The sequence below is a fragment of the Polypterus senegalus genome, chromosome 13 (assembly GCF_016835505.1).
Source record: "Polypterus senegalus isolate Bchr_013 chromosome 13, ASM1683550v1, whole genome shotgun sequence".
In the NCBI taxonomy this organism is placed as follows: Eukaryota; Metazoa; Chordata; class Cladistia; order Polypteriformes; family Polypteridae; genus Polypterus; species Polypterus senegalus.
The window spans coordinates 2,921,349-2,940,052 of record NC_053166.1 but is presented as its reverse complement, the minus strand read 5'-3'; the positions used below and the strand labels follow the sequence as shown (position 1 = coordinate 2,940,052).

Genomic DNA, 18,704 nt, shown 5'->3' with positions numbered 1-18,704 from the left:
AAGGATCATTGGTGACACAGACACCCCGCTGCCCACAATGCCATGCCTACTCACGTATGGTCCTTGTTGGCCCGGTGGTCCTGTGGGGCCCTCTGTCCCTTTGGGACCCTGAAGAAAGCACAGACGATAAGAGGGAAGCAGTAATGCAAAGGCAGCATGGAGCCACTAGGGGGTGAAGCCAAGCACTTACCTTAAGACCCCTGTCTCCACGGGACCCCCTCACACCTGCTTTGCCCTTTCTGCCCTGAAAGCACAGCAGAACATTGAAAGCGCTGAGCAGCACCTGATTGGACAATTTCTAATGTATTCGAAAACAGAGAGCCAATGACAAGTGAACGCTGACGCTCACCTTCCGGCCAGGACGGCCAGGCACCCCCGCATCACCGCGGCCCCCGTCTTCACCCTGTGAAGAGAGCATCGGTCAGCATCAGGACTTGGGTGTAGGTAATGTAACCGCTGGCACTGCCCTGATGCCAGTCTGCTCCACAGTCAAAACACTCCAGTACCCCAGGGCCATCTGGTCAGATATCAATGTCGTCACACGACCACCACAGAAAAAAGACAGCAGGCTGTTCTTTTGTGGTCAAGGCGCCTGCCACCCGAGTTTAGTGCCACATGAGGAGCCATGCCAGGCAATTCACACAGGAGCAGTGAGATGCCAACTGAAAAGCCATTACTATGACCAGGGTGCACCCATCCAGTCCAGGGGTGCCATACAGACCACTGAAGTGGACACAAGCTCATTGGCTAGCACAAATGTCTGCCCTTCTCCTTTGCCATCATCAGGTGGCAGCACATCTGCCTTGGTAGCCTCCTTCTGCCAAGGAAAATGTCAAGGAAGCCCCCACATGACAACATGGCTGAATGAAGTAAAATCAAAATGAAACTGAAGTCCTCTTAGTGACCAGGAGTGGTCACCCTCTGAACAATAGACTGAATGTCATCAGCGGTGGGTGGAGCTTAGCAGTGGCCAGCGCCTGGCGGGTGCAGTGGTAAAGACTGTGGGGCACTCGCCAGGGTGTAAGCCATATAGCGCCTTCACGGTGTGACGTACCAGCATGATGGGAGTGGCAGCCACAACTCGTGTCACAAGGAGTGACCAGTCCAGTTCACAGCATCAGTCCCAAAAGTCAAGAGCAGCCACGTGTGGTCAGTGGGTGGCATGTGGGGTCAGAGCTCATGGCTTCGTTTAATGGTGGCCCTTTTTCTGTCCATCCCGGCACCACCAGCAAGGCCCTCCAGGGTCAGTCAGTTCTGGATGAGAAGGGCTGGGGACCACTTGAAGCACATAGTGACCTGGGTGGTCCAGGACAGTTACAGGCCCATGAGGGACACACGTCTCTGAAATGCGGCTGACCACTAAGCTCAGGCTTTGGGGGCACAAAATACAAAAAAAGTCATTGGCATTGATGGTGCCATGTCTCACGAGCTGATGCCAGTCAATGATGTCAGTGGATTGGGCACTGAAAGGTCAGTGGCAGGTTTGAGGACACCCAGGAGCACAGCTGCCAGTCCTTCAGTTGAAGGGTGGACTTGAACCTGAATCATCGACGGCTGTGCCAGAATGCTGGCACCAAAAAGTCAGCCAAGAAGAGAAGTCATTAACTGAAACTTTAAAACGTACAAACCAACTGGCCGAGAGGTCCAGTGTGACACAGCTGGGCAATGTTCTGTGTGACAAGGAGCCACTGCCTCACTCATCACCATAAACCACTGCCCACCACAAGCTGAGGCACACGGCACCCTCCTCAGCAGCCTGAGCTGTGCCTCCTTTACACCACTAGGTGGCAGCAGACCATCCTGGACACAACTGGAGACGGTGTGGGTGGAGCTTACAGTCAAAGGATGTGCAGGCGGAGTTTCATCTGTGTCAGGGTGGAGCTCAACACCAGTCATCATCAGTATGTGGGTGGGGCATAGTGCCAAGTAGAAGTAGTGGGTGGGGCTCAGAGTCAAATTGAAATTCTGGATGAACTTAACTAGCATGGCAGCATCAGCCAAACTCATTATAATATTCGATTAGTGGGAGGAGTTTACTGACAAGCTGGGCAGTAGAGTAGCCGGGTAGCACAGAGCCTTCGGGGCACATACTACATGTGGGTAGAGTTAACGAGTCAGAGGAGGGAGGCTGACCACTGGGGTCCACCTGAGTACAATCTTTGTGATGACTGTACCTTTTGTCCCTTCAGCCCCACTCGTCCTTCAGCACCCCACTCTCCAGGTGACCCCTGCCAAGAGAAGAGAAATTGAAATCAGTTCAAGAAGACAGAGCTCACCTGGTGAAGCAGCACCTGCAACCATACATACAAACACAAGGTGGCATCGTTTGTACTGCTGATGTTGAGGCAGTGGGCTGTGCACTAGATGTGGCTCAGTGCACATTTATACCCAGACACCAGGTGTCGCTGTCTGTGCCATAGACCCAACATACACCTGCTCACACACACACACGCTGGAAACTGCTGTCCAGAGACTTAACACACACACTAAGTGGCACTTACACCTGTGACTGGCACATGCCCATAGCCAGACACCAGGTGGCATTGTTTGCATCTTTTGATACAACATTTACACTCACAAATTTGAGGCGATGCTGTCTGTAAACTCAATGCAAACTGAGTGGCACAACTGGCACAGGCTACTCAGTGTACACACATACCCAGACACCAGGTGGCACTGCCTGTGCCAGTGACACAACAAATACATGCCCATACTAGGTGGCACCATCTTCAGCACTGACAGCCTCACTCATGTTGGCATGACATCATTTCTACAGTCACCCACACTGATGCCAGGCTTACCTGCACTCCGGGCTTTCCTGACTCCCCTGGCTTCCCAATGTCCCCTGGTTGGCCCTACAAATGGTAGCACACAGTGATATTGGCATCAGTCAGAGGCAGTGCTGTTTGTGATGCCCAAGGCACACTCAGTGCCACTTCAATTATTTTAAGCACTGGTGACTTGGGCGAGGAAGAATTGCAGATTGCAGACATGGCTGGCACAAGTTTTACTCACCTCAATTCCTGGCAGACCAGGCGGCCCTCTGATGCCAGGCAGACCTTCTGCTCCCTGCAACACAAACACAGCTGAGTCCTCGATGGCAACAAAGCAACTAAAAGACCCCCCATGAGCCAAGTCAGTGGACCCTCACCTGAGTTCCTGGCTCCCCCTGCAGGCCACCTTCACCTTTCTCTCCCTCAGGGCCAGGATGCCCACGTGGCCCCAGATCACCATGGGGTCCCAGATTTCCAGCAGCACCCTGCCAAAGAAGATAGAATGAGGCTGCCCAGGTGTATTAAGTGACAGCGCTTTTCTGCCTAGGGACCCCCGTTAAAGGAAATGAAGTGGTTGGTGACATTTCTCACCTTGGCTCCAGGATTTCCTGGGTCACCTCTCCCTCCCAGTTCACCAGGGACACCCTGCAGGAGGCAGCAAAAAGAGGAATCTGGTGACACAGCCTGCGGACCCCCACCCCCCACACTGGCATGACGCGGGTACCTGCTGTCCAGGAGGTCCAGCTGGGCCGGGGGCACCAAAGGGTCCAGCGTCTCCCTGCAAAAGCGATTCAAGGTCAGACAGTGGAGACCCCCAATGGGAGGACATGGTCATGAGGGAATGTGACCCCGGCTTTGCCTTATATAGCGCCTTTCACAGTGACCCTGCTTAAGGAGCTTTACAAGACACACAAGTGCGCATCACAAGCCTCGCCATCCCCCAGTCGTTATGCGTCTGCTTTGGGGGTCTTTTGGAGGTAGGCCTGTATAAGGGGGTGGTCAGCACATACCTTCTCGCCTTGGACACCGTCTGGCCCAGGAAGCCCCACAGCACCTTCTGTGCCCTGAAAGAGAGACGTGGCATTGGAGTGGCCATTCCAGGGTGTGTGCCAGGCCCAAAGGCACGCCAATTATCAGCACTTACCTTGTGTCCCACTGCCCCCATACGGCCAGCGACACCCAGCAGCCCATTAGGTCCCTGCAAGTAGGAAGGAGGTGACTTCACTCAAAGCCTCCCTCAGCCTCGCCCAGCAGGGGCCACAAACACTTTGGTGGTTACCTACCAGTTGACCTGTGAGCCCCTTCTCCCCTTTTTGGCCCCGCTGGCCCTTTTCTCTGAGAATTCCAGGTGGTCCTGGCTGTCCAGGAGGTCCGATGGCACCCATGTTACCCTGCCCCAGAAGAAAGAGACACCCAGAGTGTGCAGTGACCTGTTGCTGGAGTCACTTCCAAGAAAGTATGGCCAAGTAGCCCCGGGTTTGGACTCACCTTGTCTCCTTGAGGTCCGGGATCTCCTGTGTCTCCGGGGTCTCCAACATCCCCCTAAGAGCAGAGATGGACAGCACTTAGGACCAGGACACCTACATGTCCATGTTCTTGGTCTTTGGAGTCCTAATGTGTCACTGAGTGACCACATGGTCGGACCCTTAAAACACAAACATGAGGGGCCAGAGGAGCAACTCTGGCAAAGGTCCTGACTTCATGGCCAGCATGTCCAGAGCAGACTGACCATGTGGCCATCAAGATGTAAAGAACTTTAAGGGCACACTCTGTGGTGGTCATCTAAGGCCATGTGACCAACAGGCCCAGATCCTGTGGAATCTGACTACCAACAGCAAGTCTGCGGGGGGTCAGGTCTAAGCCCACCTTCTGTCTCACTGGTTGCTCCAGAGTGTAGACCACTTGGGGTACAAGATAGAAGCTCTGAGCCCACTGGGCACCACAGCTAATGGTCATCTTGCCACTGGACAAAGAGCCCTTGAAGCTGCAAGATGTCTGACATTGTCACACAGAGTGACCAGAGGACAGCCCAGAGGTCCCGTTCCACAACCTGGTGCTTTTCCTGGCATACCACAGCCAGCTGAATGATGCTATCTGACATCTAATCCTTGGCACCCTGGCCCTTCGCACCTCTTTGCCCGTCTCTCCCAGTTCTCCCATCAGCCCCTTAAGTCCTTCCTCTCCAGGTTGCCCAGCAGCTCCTTGGTGTCCTTCACGGCCAAGTGGTCCTGGGTCCCCCTAGAAGACAGAATAGCGAGAGCCATGCTGGTCGACCACTGCTGCTCCTGGAGGTCACCCACAACCTTTCTACTTCTTACTACTGACCTGCTCTCCTTTGGCACCTGGACGCCCCTCTGTTCCTGAGGGTCCTGGTGGCCCCTGAGAATGAAGGAGCTCATTTAATTGTCACCTCCCTTAAGCTGCCACTTAAAGTCAACACAAAATGACCCAAGAGACTGACCCTTACCTGTGGTCCATCCAGACCGACAGCTCCCTCTTGTCCTTCTGACCCCACAAGTCCCTAAAGCAAAGTCACAAAATGTTGTCACCAGGACTGCCAGGTCCAGTGCCCACCCTAGGGCACTCCCTAGTGCACACAAGCTACCTGTTGGCCTTTGTCTCCAGCAGGACCCTCCGCACCTCGTAAGCCATCTGGACCCTACAGGGACAAGAAACCCAACTGCCCATCACGCCATACATCTTCTCTGACTGTGGTCACCACAAGAGGTCAAAGGGCACACTTACCGGATATCCACTCGGCCCTGGCTCCCCGACAGGCCCCGGTGGTCCTTTGTCTCCTGGGGGGCCCACCTCACCCACTCTGCCCTCAGTGCCTGGCAGACCTGGCAAGCCCTGCGAAGGAGTTTGTTAAGAGTCTGCATTACTGGAGTGGGCGCCTGGCACCCCATCACCCAGAGACACAACCTGTACCCACCGTCAAGCCCTGCTCTCCCTTCGGACCCGAATCTCCTCGCCGACCCTGCAAAAGCCAGAGAGACACATGGTGAGCAGGAGTGGCGATGCCATCTGGTGCCTTTCAACACAGGCGCGATAGAGTGAGGTGTGGGCAAGGTCAGGGTGAGTCACACATTAATGGTAGAGCTGAGAAATGAAGGGTCAGCCCTGGGGTCAGTGGTCATTTGGTTAACCTGGGAGGTGGGGTCACTCAGTGACCAGACAGCAGTGTGAGGTGATGGTGGGTTGTATGGTGGTCCAGAGATGGAGGTAGGAAGTGGGCAAATGAAATAACAGCAAAGTGAAGTCAGTGGCAGCACTGGCAGCTGAGTGGACTTGGGGTCATCCAGCAGTGGGTCACATGAGGTCAGTGGCTCGGGTGAAGCTCAGAAAGTTTAAGGTCACTCGGAAATGTTTGACTAAGAGCCAGGGTGGGCACCTGGTGGTCAGGGTCAAGGTCAGCCATGTTGTGAAATGCAGGGAGTTGGGGGTCTCCTAGTGGTCATTTGCTTAACCGAATGCTGAGCCCATCCGGGAGAGGTCAGTGACCGCTGGATCACAGAGTGGACAAGGGTGGTGAATGGCATGAGATTACTAAGGAGCAGTGGCTAATCTGAGTGCCCGACAGTTCCTGGTCGGGTGCCCGCTGCACCCCCTACCTGTGATCCTTCGGGTCCTCTTTCCCCTGGAGGTCCAGGTGGTCCCTGCAGATAAAACACATGCACTGTATTCTCTGTAGAGAGATACCCCCCAAACTGTCAGAGTTGGCACTGCACCCACCTGCCATCTCACTTCACACTTACTTTGGTGCCCGCTTTGCCCTGAAGACCAAGAACTCCTCTCACACCTGCTTCACCCTAAGAAGAAAGGCAACCAAAGAGTGTGAGGTGGCAGAAGGGGGCAGCATGTCACCCCTGAGGGTATGCTGCAGCTGGCAGTGTTACTCACCCTCTCCCCCATGTGACCTGCCCTGCCACGCTCACCAACTGAGCCAGCATAACCCTGTGGAGGGAAGAGAAGAGATGAGGCACTCAAGTGAGCTAAAGGTGTAGAGTTGGCACGCAGCCAGTGTGAAAGGAGCTATATAAAATGATGGTGCCAATTAAGTACAAAGTATATAAAACACTGAGCACTTGTTTAACTGGCAAGTGGCAGCAAAAAGAGATCAGCACAAGGCAGATATCCACAGGAGTGGGAGAGTGGGTGCTGTGCCCTCTTTGTAAGAGCTGGTCACTTGGATATCCTCTTGATGCCCGCCTGCTCTTTGGCATCTGAGGATGGCTGAGACTCCTTCTGTTGTTGGTCCTGCCATAATGCTGTCAGCTGGAGGTGGTGACACTTTTCTCCCTTTGCTCCTCCCCTCTGTCACTTTCATGCCCTTTAAGTGTCCTTCATTCTCTTAGCGACAGTCTGCATCATTAAAGGCGCTATAATGTTGACTGTCGTGCTGATTCAGAAGCCCACCAGACTTCACTCACCCTGATCCTCGACTCCTGCCCTTCTCATCCCTTCCTACAGCCCTGCAACTCGCCCAAGCTGAAGGTGGCACTTACATAGATGCCAACTGGCCCCTGTGGTCCTTCTGGTCCTGGCTTCCCAGTAAAGCCCTGCCAAGAAACAAAGACAAGAAGATGCCACATGAATCTCAGAACACCTTGGGGTCCATCTTGGCCTGCCATGAACCTGTGGCTGCACATGTCATCATGCCACTCCTGCCAGCATTCCTCTTCAATGATGCCAATGCTCGCTCACCTGCTCTCCAGGTGGTCCGATTTCGCCATCCTGTCCAGGTTTTCCTGAAACACCCTGAAGCAATAAAGAGAGGTCACTGAAGTACATAAAGATGATGTGCCAGCCAGCCCATCCTTTGTACCAGTTGGTGCCCAAATCATGTGGAATGGCACTCTTACCGGAGCCCCTGGGGGTCCAGCCTCGCCTGGCTCTCCTCTGGATCCCTGGATTCCCTAGAAGAGTCAAGATGAGTTTATAAGGGGCCATTCACCAGATGGCCAGTTGGCAGAACCACATGTGCCCACTAAGAAGCTCTGCTTCCAGTTCAGCCCATGAGTGAAGTGCTGCCATGATGGGAATCAGTTTAGCTGCAATGGCATTCTGGGAGGACAGCCTCTCTTGGTTTCCCTGCCACAATTCAGGAGGGCATGGTGCCAGCTACTGATCAGCTGGTCACATGGAAGGTGCCACCACATAGCTGGCCACCTGAGAACAAACCCCTGAACAACTACAGACAAAAATGGGCCCTGGACGTAGTAGAAATTGGCAGGAAATGGGCAGCAGCAGACACTGCAGCTAGTTTCCATCTGCAAATTATGGTAGACAAAATGGGCAGTGGGCACGGCAGAGTTCAGTAGGCAGTGGGCGCCTGGAGCATCCTGAAAAGTAACACAGAGCAGTGGCACTCACCCGTGGACCTTTAGCCCCATGGCTCCCTAACATTCCCATGCCACCCTGTGAAGAACAAGATGAGGCAGTCAAAGCAAAGCAAAAACACTCTGTGCCCTCCCAATGCGGGCACAGCAGCCTGTTGCAAGAACGTCTCTTCAGCATGCAATCAGATGAGAATGGATACAATGGGAACCTGTGTACCAGGCTTTCCTTCTGGACCCTGTGCCCCTGGCAAACCAGACAGACCCTGCAAAGAGACACAAGGGGTCACCCACCACAGGCCGAGGCACTCTCATTGAGTGGGCAGCCAGAGGAGGTCACTTACCGGCACTCCCGGTGGTCCGACAAGGCCTCTCTGTCCTGTGCGACCCTGGAAGGTAAAGTGCACCAGTTAAATAGGACCCCCAAAGCCTGTCCTGCTGTCCAGTAAAGGCGCTATATACCAGCATAGGACTGGATGAGCAAGACAGCCTGGCAAAGCAACACCAAAATTCAGAATTCGGGGTGAAAACTACAAGGCATTGGGCGGGATCAGCTGACAAAAATGGGATCAATGGACATGGGATCAACCAGCCGAAAATGGACCAACCAGAAAAGCAGGAGTAAGTGGGTGGGGAGGGAAGTTCTGGTGGGATCAGCCCTGTGGAGGACAAAACCCACCAAGGCTGGCCAGGACCACGACCAAGAAAAAAAGAAAAAACTGTGAGTTAGTGGGAGATGAGAGGATGAGAGCAACGAGTGGAAAATCAATGAGGAGCAGACCGGGATGAAGAGCAAAGATGGGGGCAAGCAGAACATGGAGGGGCACACAACTGACAGACAGGACAGAAGGGGGGGTCAGTTTACGTCAAGCAGAATTTAAACACAAGTCCTCTGCAGCTGGTCGATCAGCCCACCTTAGTGAGGACGTCTGGCTTCATCTGGAAAGCATTAAGGAATAAGGCCTCATTTCAGGAGTGCGTGACAGACCACCCAACGAAGACGGCCTTTAATTTAATAATCGTGAAAAGGCAAGTTTACACTCATAGGGGGTTTAACTTCCCAATATGAACTGGGATAACCTGGCAAATGGTGGAGCACACGAGCAGAAGTTCACAGACGTAATCAACATAATCAGGAGAGAATTGAGGGTCTCGCGGTGACTGGACAGCGAGGGTCACGTGACCAGAACATACCACGATTCTGAGTGTTTTAGAAGACCGTGGATGTTAAGTTTAACTTGAGAAGGACAAATGATGAGCAGATGTGTCAAAGCCGAAGGAAGATGGACTGGGAGAAGGTGTGGAGAGAGTCGAGGAGCAGGTAAGAAACGTTTTACAGGGAATGCAGGACAGGAACAGACCAACAAAAACACAAACACTGCATTGGGTTAATAAAGAGTTAAAAAGAAGAAAACAGAAGTGAATCACATGAGGATATCGGGGGGCTACAAGACAGCTGGGGAGGAGCATAGCAGAGACCACCCTAAAAGATTCTGTAGTATTAATAGACCAGCCAAGGAGGAGAAGAGCAGAGGAATTAAAAGACAGCAGACCCCCTAAACCCGAGCAGCGCTAACAGGGACTACTAAGGAGGACCTCAGGGACTTGGAAATTGAAGAGAGAGAAGAGCAGCTCAGACTAAACAGGTGACATCAAACAAATCAGCAGGACCACCAGATCAGATTTACCACAGAGCGCCACAGGAGGCTGGCAAGTGCAGACAGAGCCGCTTGGCACAAACGTACGGGAAGTGGCAAATATCACCCCATTATATAAAAAGGGTGACCGGCAGATCCAAGGAACTACAGGCCAGTAAGCTTAACGAGTGTCACAGGAAAATTAATGGAAGGAATTATTAAGGATAAGACTGAGTGGCACATGGCGGGCACAGGAGTTTTACTGGGCAGTCAGCGGGAGGTCAGAAGAGGAGTTCGAGTTTTACTAACACGCTGGAATTCTGTGAGGAAGCAACAAATACGATCAGAATGGAGCTACTGAGATGACTTATCTCTGAAAGCATTGCCATGAGAGAAGGGTGGGCATCAGGGTGTGGTGTATATAACTGGCACAGACACAGGAAGCAGAGGGTGATGGGGTGAAGAACCTTCTCAGAGTGGTGACCAGCAGGGGTCAGTGAGGGGGCCACTGCTCTCTTTAATATCAATACACGATTTGGACAGGAATATAAAGAACAAGCTGGTCAAGTCTGAGATGATGCCAAGTCAGGTGGACTGGCAGATAATCGAGAATCCATTGAGTCATCACAGAGGGACTTGGACAGCAGATCCAACTTGCTATATCCTAACTATAGGGTCACGGGGGTCTGCCAGAGCCAATCCCAGTCAACACAGGGCACAAGGCAGGAAACAAACCCCGGGCAGGGCGCCAGCCCACCGTAGGGCACACACACACACACACACACTCACCAAGCACACACTAGGGACAATTTAGAATCGCCAATGCACCTGACCTGCATGTCCTTGGACTTTGGGAGGAAACGCGGGGAGAACATGCATCAGTAAATGTAAAGAGTTAGAGGTGGGAAGTGAAAATGTGAGGTGTGAATACACAATGGGGGTCTGAAAATGGAGAGCCTACCTCATGAGGAGGATTGAGGAGTCGCAGGGGACTGCGCTGCCAGACGTGTTCAGAGGCTCACAGAATGTCAGGTTATATAGCGCCTTGATGTGTGCAGTACAAGTCACAGGAGGGTCTGCTGAAGTCTTTATAACCCACTGGCGGGCACCCAGAATGAAGCCAGCAATCTCCCTGTGATGGTGGAAGTCTGACGTGTCACATCTGTCACGCAGCTTGGGTCTCCATAAAGACATAGCAGCACTAGAGGAAGTCCAGAGAGGAGCAACTCGGCTGATTACGGGGGGCTGCAGGGGATGAGTGATGAGAAAAGAGTAATAGAGCGGAGCCTTAAGGAGATGAAGAGGAGGCCTGACTGACTGAAGTGTTTAAAATGATGAAGAGCGTCAGTGCAGTGGAGCGAGACGGTGACTTAAAAATGAAACACATTAAGAGTAAATGTCACACAAACATTAGGATGTCACACAGAGAGCCACAGACACGTGGAATAAGTGACCAAGTAGTGTGGAGGGCTGCAGGACTTTAGGGACCCTCACAGCTCGACTTGATGTTATTTGGGGGGTTTAAGTGGATAGGACCGGTGGGCTTTGTTGGGCTGAATGGTATCTTCTCGACTGGATTGTTCAAATGAGCAGACAGAAAGGTTTAAATACAGACGGATCAGGTGCCCGGTCCGATAAGCTAGCAGGATCAGATTGGGCATAAAAGCCCACGACCTGCAGAATCAGCACCCATCCTGTAGATGGCTGTGTGGGGGTCTTCATTGGCATGGGCGGCAGGCTAACAGTGGCACTGGGATACCCAGAGGTCTACTTGCCCGTTCTCCTCGCACTCCGGGTTTGCCACTGCTCCCTGAGGTGCCCCGGTCACCCTGAAACACAAGAACAGCTGAATGAGTAAAGCTTGAGGACACGGGGCATCTGCAGGATGCCAAGTGCAGGGGTACTGACCTTTGGCCCCTCACTGCCCGTCTGTCCCTGGACTCCCGTTGGACCCTCTTCACCCTGTAAAGAAACAGCTTATAAACATGAAGTGTAGCCCACAGGGTACCCGTCTTACCGTAGTGTCAGCCGGCACACTCACCTGAGATCCTGACACACCTGGGGGTCCCCTCAAACCAGGAAATCCCAGAAAACCAATCTGACCTCTGACCCCAGGCACACCTGCTCGGCCCTGTAGACCCGGAAGACCCTACAAGAACAAAACAGAAGGGAACAGAAACCGAGCATCAGGGCAAAAGACCCCAGGGGTCATGGCACAAAGTGGGCAGGGAGCCAGCTGGGTGATGGGCTGTCCTCTGTCCTTCAACCCTGTGCCCTGATTCTGTCTGCCATGTTTCTTTGATATTTAATTTTAGCAGTCAGGGGTTATTGAGCCCACCTTGGGTATATCTCACTTTGGCAATTTCTGTCACCCAACTAGTGTTTTACTTTGGCACCCAGGGCTGCTGTGCCTCCCTTTGTTATTTTAGTGGTAGGGGGCTCTGTGTCACCTAAACAGCAAGGGGGCGCTGTCTCCCTATTCTGGAGTTAGAATGCTGCCATGTCTTCCCTTTGAGGTTACTTTCTTTAAGCAGTTGGGGGCGCTGTCTGCCCACTCTAGCAGTGTTTTGCTTTAATGGTAGGTGGTCTTGTCTCCCCTCTCAGATTTTATTTTACTTTAGCAGTAGGGGGTGCAGTTTCCATACACTGTGGCTTCCTTACTTTACAGAAGCCATACCAGGTGGGCGCCGTCTCAACGCTCTGGTGGTGTTTTACTTTAACAGTAGGTGGCACCATCTCCCCTATCTTAAACAGTAGGGGGCGCTGTTTCCCCATTCTAGAGGTTTCTGTGTTAGTTGTAGATGCTGCCATTTCTTCCCTCTCAGGTTATTTCGCCATAGCAGTAGCTGGCACCCATTGCTGCCTTTGGGGGGGCACGCTCTGCTCAACTGCTGTGTTGCTCTGACTATTCTACTACTCTAGGGTAGGGATTTTACTATAACAGTAGTGGTGATTTCTGTTGCTCCAGGTTGACTTTACTTTATCAGCAGGGGGCACTGTCTCTCCAGTCAGGGGGATTACACTTTAACATTAGCAGGAGTGTGGGGGTTACTGTCTCCCCACACAGTGCCAGTTTAGCAGTAGGTGGCGCTGTCTGCCCATTCTAGACGTTTCCATGTTAGTAGATGTTGCCTTATCTTCCCTCTGGGTTAGCAGTACGGGGGCTCCCCCAAGACCCCCATAGTGTTTCTGTACATTCACATACAGCTATGCAAGTGCAGTGATCTGCAGAGCTCAGGGCTCTACTTACAGGGTCTCCTTTGTCTCCGGGGTCCCCCTTGTCTCCGTCACGCCCTTGAGCCCCCTGTAGAAACAGAGAAGACGGATTGCAGTGTGGAGCAGCAGAGGCGCCAGGGCGCACAACATGGAAGTTCAGGGCAGGACTCACCCGATTTCCAGGGACCCCCTTCGGTCCTGCGATCCCAGCCGGCCCCTAAAAAACACAACGTCAGACGAGTCAGTGGGGGCCTCCCAAGGGTCTGCGTCTCTCCACACCTCTGGGATGGAACGTGAAAGATGCGCCGCAGATGTCTGACCTCGGCTCTTTGAACCGCCGTTTACAGGACGAATTCCTCCGCGCCGATAAAGCAGATGCACCTGAGCGCCGCGGCGGCTTCAAAGCGCCTTGTCAGGCTGCCAAGGCCGGGGGGCCGCAGATGATTTGCGCCCAGGCCGAGGCTCGCAGCAGGTAGCAGACATGCTGGGCAGCGGGGACACAAGTCAGGGGGGCACAAGCCGGGCAGGCCAGCCATGCTGTCCGCTTAAATGTCAGTGGTAAAGAATTCGGTCAGGTGGGCTCGTCTACAGTGTCACCCTGCTGCTTCATGTTTTTCAGGTCTGCCCATTTTCTGGACCACATTGCAAGCCTGACACAGGATGACAATGAGGCCGTGATGCCAACTAAGGTGGCACAGGGAGAACAGGGGCTCAAGCTCTGATCCAGGAGCGGCCATTTTAATTGCTGTGCCACAAAGCAATTAGAAAAGCGATGAGAACCCGGGGGGTCCTTCACCCACCAGCTGCTTTGTTTGTAGATTTCACACTTGCTGGTGCCTGACATTCTATGCCAGAAATGCCCAGTAGAAACTGGCACTGGAGTGAGACACAGATCCGGAGCCTTAGGGGGTCTCTGAGGGATTACAGATGGCGGCTGCAGTGGGAGTTCAGGTTCAGGTCCTGGGTCACCCCTAGTGGGCTTCATAGGTTTAAATCCGAGGGCGCCCCCTAGCGTGTTGTGCGGGTTGCTTTTGCTCTCACATGCCCGAGTTACGTGTGTGAAGGTGCCATGTGACGGACCACCGCCCCCTCCAGTCAGACAGTGTATCTGAGTGGCCATCTGTGGCATTTCCTTTGCATCGTTCCGGTGTCCCCATGTTATCTTCAGCAGTGAACGAGGTGGTCTCATGTCGATGACACACGGGACAGCCGCGCCCTGATCCTCTTTGAACCCTCGATTCTGGCGTATTTGAGGGGTATTTGTGGCGTAGAAACTCAGCTGCAGCCCCTCATCAGGCTGCTTTTACCTTTTTAGATATTCACAGCACCAAACCACATATGGGGTCTTCACGTCGAAATCCCCCAAAATCCTCTCAAAGATGCAAATAGGTGAGGAAAAAACATGAAGGGCATCAAGCAGGCAGCCGTCCCGTCCAGAGCCCCAGACAGCTGCCTGCACCGTTCAGCTGGGCAAGTTGGCACAATGTGCTCAGCCTCAGCGGAGAAGCAATCCCACCTGCAGGGGGCACTTTGCCAATGTGCTGCTGCATAGCCAGGGTGCCAGACTACCACTGGGACCAATTGCTGGTCCAATATGGGCTCGCCAACTCACCTGACCTGCAGTTTGGGGGTGTGGGAGGGGAACTGGAGCGCCCCGAGGGTCCAGAGGGCAGGATTTGAACCCACTGCACAGCCTCATTTCAAAGATAACAACAAGGCAATCATTACGCTGGGGGGCCCATTAGGGGTGAGAAAAGTGTGGCCCCAGTTAGCCATGCCACCTGCAGGAATGCAGCGAGTACTGCAGTCCAGGGCCATGCGTTGGCATGCACTACAGATGACAGCACAAAGCCAAGGCGCTATATAAAATCTTATTCAAACAATCCATCTGAGCTCATGTAAACACTTGGGGCTTCGGACTGCAAGGCACAAGGCTGTTCGAGCACTTGGCATAAGTGGGTGGCACAGTTGCCACCTCTTGGGCTAGAGGCCCTGCCCATGTAGTGTTGGCATGTTCTTCTCATGTCTCCATGGCGCCCTAGAGGTCAGCTGGTGATCCTAAACTGGCCAGTCTGGGTGTTTGCATGAATGTGCCCTGTGATGCCCTTTTGAGTTCTAGTTAGATGGCATGGGCTTGAGAATGTCATATAAAGCACAAGGCTGACCATCTGTGAGTGACCACCTTGAGGACACGCTGACCAGGAGTTGCCCTGTCTCTGGCATTTGTAAGTTGCTTTGGATGTAAATGTCTGCCCACCTAACTTTGCTGACTGCTGCCCATTGAGGTGGTGGCACCTGTCACTCAGCTCCAGGCCCCCACTGTGCCTGTCACTCTGCCATCGACTCATTTCAAGGGAGGACTGCTGCTCTTCAGCCCCACGCTAAAGGCAGGAGTCCTGTTGGGTCCAGCAGCACAGTGGCACAGCTGGCACAGTTATGGCAAGAGAGCTTATGGGTCCACGTTGAACTCCATTCTGGGGTCCTCTGCAGTTCAGTGCATTTGAGGGTCTCCTCCATGTGGCTCTCTCATGTGAGTGGGCGCCCTCTTCAGGCAGACATTACATGTACAACTAAACAAAATCATCCCTGCAGGGGGCGCCAGACTCCAAATACTGAAGCAGGGGGCCAATTAGGTAGAAGTGCATTGTGGGTCATCAGGCCAATGGTCCCAGTACAGCCCCTGATCTCACTACAGTTTGACCACAAAATTACGCATTGCACCCCCCCTAGTACCCACAGCAGCTGCTTACCATCGTGCCTTCAAATCCGGGATCCCCCCTGGCACCCACTGGGCCCATCTCACCCTGAAAGGCAATGCAGAAACCGACAAGGTGGTGAGGGCCAGCACAGGTGCCAATGCTCAGATATGCTTGGAGGGCCACAGCCCACTCTTACCAGATCTCCTTTGGGCCCAGCACTACCGTCCTTGCCAGGGATGCCCTGAAAGAGAAGGACAGGAGGTGGTGGTCAGCCTGGTCAGCACCTGAGCACATGTGGCGGGTCCCGTCGATGGCTAAGTGAGTGGCACGGGTGAAAGAACAGAAAAGAGACCCCCTAACAGCAGAGCAGAACAGTGGTGGACAAACAGCCACTTACAGGGAGATACTCACCGGTGGTCCTGGTGGTCCCATCAACCCCCTCACTCCTTGTAAACCAGTGGGGCCCTGGAAGAAAGAGCAAAGAGCCAGTGGTGTTGGTGGGCCTCCAATGGTGGGCACAGAGCCCCACAGTGGTTTGGTTATCTAATGTTTGGTGCCTACTGAATCCACATTGGTGGACTTTGGGTCTAGAAGACCACCCAAGGCACGGCTTTGGGGTGGTGTTCACTATACAGACTGAAGAGCGCTACCTGAGGGCCTCTTGGGCCAGTGGGGCCTGCTGGTCCAGTATCACCCTGTCCAAAGAGAAAGAAGAGCCGTCATAATGTAGGGGGCATCCGGTGGCCATCTAGCCTGCTTGGCCACAGCCCACCATACTCACATGAGAGCCATTAGCCCCCTGGACACCGGGTGGTCCTGGAATGCCAGTAATACCCTGCAGACACAGAAAAGCACAGCAGCTTAGCCACATGCAGCTGGACTATCTGACACCACAGAAGCCAAGCATGTTGGGGGCAAACGTACCAGGGGGCCAGGTGGTCCAGGTGGCCCTATCCAGCCAGTGGCACCCTATAAACAAGATCAAAGTCAGGGGAGATGGCAGATGGCTGAGACCCCCACTCAACAAACCCCAGCAGACTCACCAGTGGGCCCTGAGGCCCTGTGACTCCCAGCATGCCTCTGGCTCCTGGCGGCCCCTAAAACCAAAGAAGAAGAAGAAGAGAATTGGGGGCTGAAAACTGAGGCGGGTGTCTGGAGGGCTGAGTTGGCACAAGTAGTCATCAGTAACAGGGGTCACTCATGAGTGCTCAGTTGCTACATAGGCCAGTCTAAGGGGTGGGCTACAAGTGGACAGTCGCAGCATTGAATCGAGTGGTCCATCAGAAGGGGTCACTCAGGAGAGGCCTTTGCCCTCACTTGGCACTCATGAGTCACATTCTCTCTCTGGTGGCTCCACAGTCTGAGGCCCCTCAGTGGGCACAGTGGCCCATTGAGATACCAGCTAGACTGGCTGCAATACCCACCAGTACACCAGGCAGGCCAGGGGTGCCAGCTTCTCCCTTTGTCCCCTGAAACAGAATAGAGTAGCATTAGAGGGCTTCACAGAGAGTGGCACTGTGCCCGGTGAGGGGTCTGCATGGCCATTACTCTCACCTTGGGGCCTTTCTCCCCTTTGTCCCCAGGATCACCAGCATTCCCAGTGAAGCCCTGTCAACAAAACGTATAAGGCATCACCACCCAGCTGGCACACAAGGGCTGGTGCAACAGGAGGAAGTGCCCGCCTGACCTGATCTCCTCGCTCCCCACTGGTTCCTCTGTCCCCTTTGTATCCCTGAGGGCCCTGTGCCAGTAAAGAGAAGGCATTTTAGTAGATAGTGGTGGTCTGCAGGCTGTTTCATAGGGTGGGCAGTGGAGTCCCCACCTGCAGCCCGGGCTTCCCTGGTGGTCCTGGCTGTCCATCCACTCCATGAACTCCATGAGCACCTGGAAAACCTGGGCGTCCTGACATCCCCTTGGGGCCCAGATGTCCCTGGACAGAACAAAGGAAAAAGGGTAGAGCTGGTGAGGTGAGGGTTATGCCATGGCTGACAAGGACAGCAAAGGGGCACCAGGCCAGGGACACCAAGCCAGGCCCACCTCACGTATGTCACCCATGGGAAATGAATTACCGGGGGTCCTGGGTGACCAGCAGCTCCTCTTTCTCCAGGATCACCTTGGATGCCCTGCAAAATACAAAAAAAATCAGAAAAGTTGCCAACTGCAAGAGGACTGCATGCTGGCATACATTAGGTGCCTGCGTTTGGGCTTTTGTGTGGGTTCCTCATCTTCAGAGGGTTCCCAATGCCTGGCCATGCCACTAGGGGGTGCTTGTGAGGATTGACCCTTGACCCCAGGCACCCTGCTCTTGTTCTCCATGCCATTCTTTGCATGCTGGGTAAAGCTGTCACCAAGTAGCCATATGGGCAGAGAGTGATGATGGCTCCTTACTGGCAATCCAGGTCTTCCCATGGTACCCGGTGGGCCAGCTGGCCCCTGCGTCCTCTTCGGGAGACAAAAAACACAAAAATAAAGAGCTTCTGGAGACCCCCAAATGGCCCCATGCCATCACACACATGACGTCACCCATCGACATCTCTCTGACTCAGATACTCACCGGCCAGCCTGCGTGTAACAGCTGGAAGAAAGAGGTGCGCTGCAAGAAACAGAAGAAACATGAGTCTAGGGGTGGGCACAGGGCACATGGGCACTGTAAGTGGTCTAGGCATGAGCAAACGGGCATAGGAACAGAAGCTGATCATGAGTGTATGGAATGGCACAAGGGCATAGGAGCTCCAGAAGATGATGCATATGGGGATGGGCACTCACTGGCATGAGAGCCAGCTGGCACACAAAGACAAGCATTGACATTGACACAAGACAATAAATAGCTGGGTGCTCAACATCCCACCAAAGCACTGAACACCTGGGTGACAAGATCTCAGACTGGCATGGTGCCCTCTGATCCCATGACCCTGGTGCCCGTGTTTACATTATTTTCATTTCCTGTTGTTTGCCCTCTTAATAATCTCAAACTGGACTGGCAGCTCAGACGATGCCCATTGAAGGCCCATCCACACTCCAGAAGCACATCAACAATAA

General features: G+C 53.5%; 1 protein-coding gene across 1 annotated transcript in view; it reads right to left on the bottom strand.

The window, feature by feature from the left end:
- The window catches only part of LOC120542627 (collagen alpha-1(I) chain-like), a 36,793-nt gene that overhangs the window by 4,126 nt on the left and 13,963 nt on the right, over nt 1-18,704 (bottom strand). The window contains exons 11-57 of the mRNA XM_039775214.1: nt 18,220-18,258; nt 18,054-18,107; nt 17,735-17,788; nt 17,488-17,595; nt 17,353-17,406; nt 17,220-17,273; nt 17,090-17,134; nt 16,709-16,762; nt 16,590-16,634; nt 16,447-16,500; nt 16,316-16,360; nt 16,077-16,130; nt 15,862-15,906; nt 15,717-15,770; nt 13,139-13,183; nt 13,001-13,054; nt 11,792-11,899; nt 11,659-11,712; nt 11,526-11,579; nt 8,458-8,502; nt 8,326-8,379; nt 8,151-8,195; nt 7,640-7,693; nt 7,482-7,535; nt 7,283-7,336; nt 6,678-6,731; nt 6,533-6,586; nt 6,389-6,433; nt 5,710-5,754; nt 5,520-5,627; nt 5,380-5,433; nt 5,242-5,295; nt 5,100-5,153; nt 4,905-5,012; nt 4,263-4,316; nt 4,058-4,165; nt 3,919-3,972; nt 3,785-3,838; nt 3,499-3,552; nt 3,366-3,419; nt 3,152-3,259; nt 3,016-3,069; nt 2,802-2,855; nt 2,175-2,228; nt 350-403; nt 191-244; nt 55-108 (exon numbers count right to left, since the gene is read on the bottom strand). Coding sequence (XP_039631148.1) covers nt 55-108; nt 191-244; nt 350-403; nt 2,175-2,228; nt 2,802-2,855; nt 3,016-3,069; nt 3,152-3,259; nt 3,366-3,419; nt 3,499-3,552; nt 3,785-3,838; nt 3,919-3,972; nt 4,058-4,165; nt 4,263-4,316; nt 4,905-5,012; nt 5,100-5,153; nt 5,242-5,295; nt 5,380-5,433; nt 5,520-5,627; nt 5,710-5,754; nt 6,389-6,433; nt 6,533-6,586; nt 6,678-6,731; nt 7,283-7,336; nt 7,482-7,535; nt 7,640-7,693; nt 8,151-8,195; nt 8,326-8,379; nt 8,458-8,502; nt 11,526-11,579; nt 11,659-11,712; nt 11,792-11,899; nt 13,001-13,054; nt 13,139-13,183; nt 15,717-15,770; nt 15,862-15,906; nt 16,077-16,130; nt 16,316-16,360; nt 16,447-16,500; nt 16,590-16,634; nt 16,709-16,762; nt 17,090-17,134; nt 17,220-17,273; nt 17,353-17,406; nt 17,488-17,595; nt 17,735-17,788; nt 18,054-18,107; nt 18,220-18,258 — 2,766 coding nt within the window. The remainder of the gene's footprint in view (nt 1-54; nt 109-190; nt 245-349; nt 404-2,174; nt 2,229-2,801; nt 2,856-3,015; nt 3,070-3,151; nt 3,260-3,365; nt 3,420-3,498; nt 3,553-3,784; nt 3,839-3,918; nt 3,973-4,057; nt 4,166-4,262; nt 4,317-4,904; nt 5,013-5,099; nt 5,154-5,241; nt 5,296-5,379; nt 5,434-5,519; nt 5,628-5,709; nt 5,755-6,388; nt 6,434-6,532; nt 6,587-6,677; nt 6,732-7,282; nt 7,337-7,481; nt 7,536-7,639; nt 7,694-8,150; nt 8,196-8,325; nt 8,380-8,457; nt 8,503-11,525; nt 11,580-11,658; nt 11,713-11,791; nt 11,900-13,000; nt 13,055-13,138; nt 13,184-15,716; nt 15,771-15,861; nt 15,907-16,076; nt 16,131-16,315; nt 16,361-16,446; nt 16,501-16,589; nt 16,635-16,708; nt 16,763-17,089; nt 17,135-17,219; nt 17,274-17,352; nt 17,407-17,487; nt 17,596-17,734; nt 17,789-18,053; nt 18,108-18,219; nt 18,259-18,704) is intronic.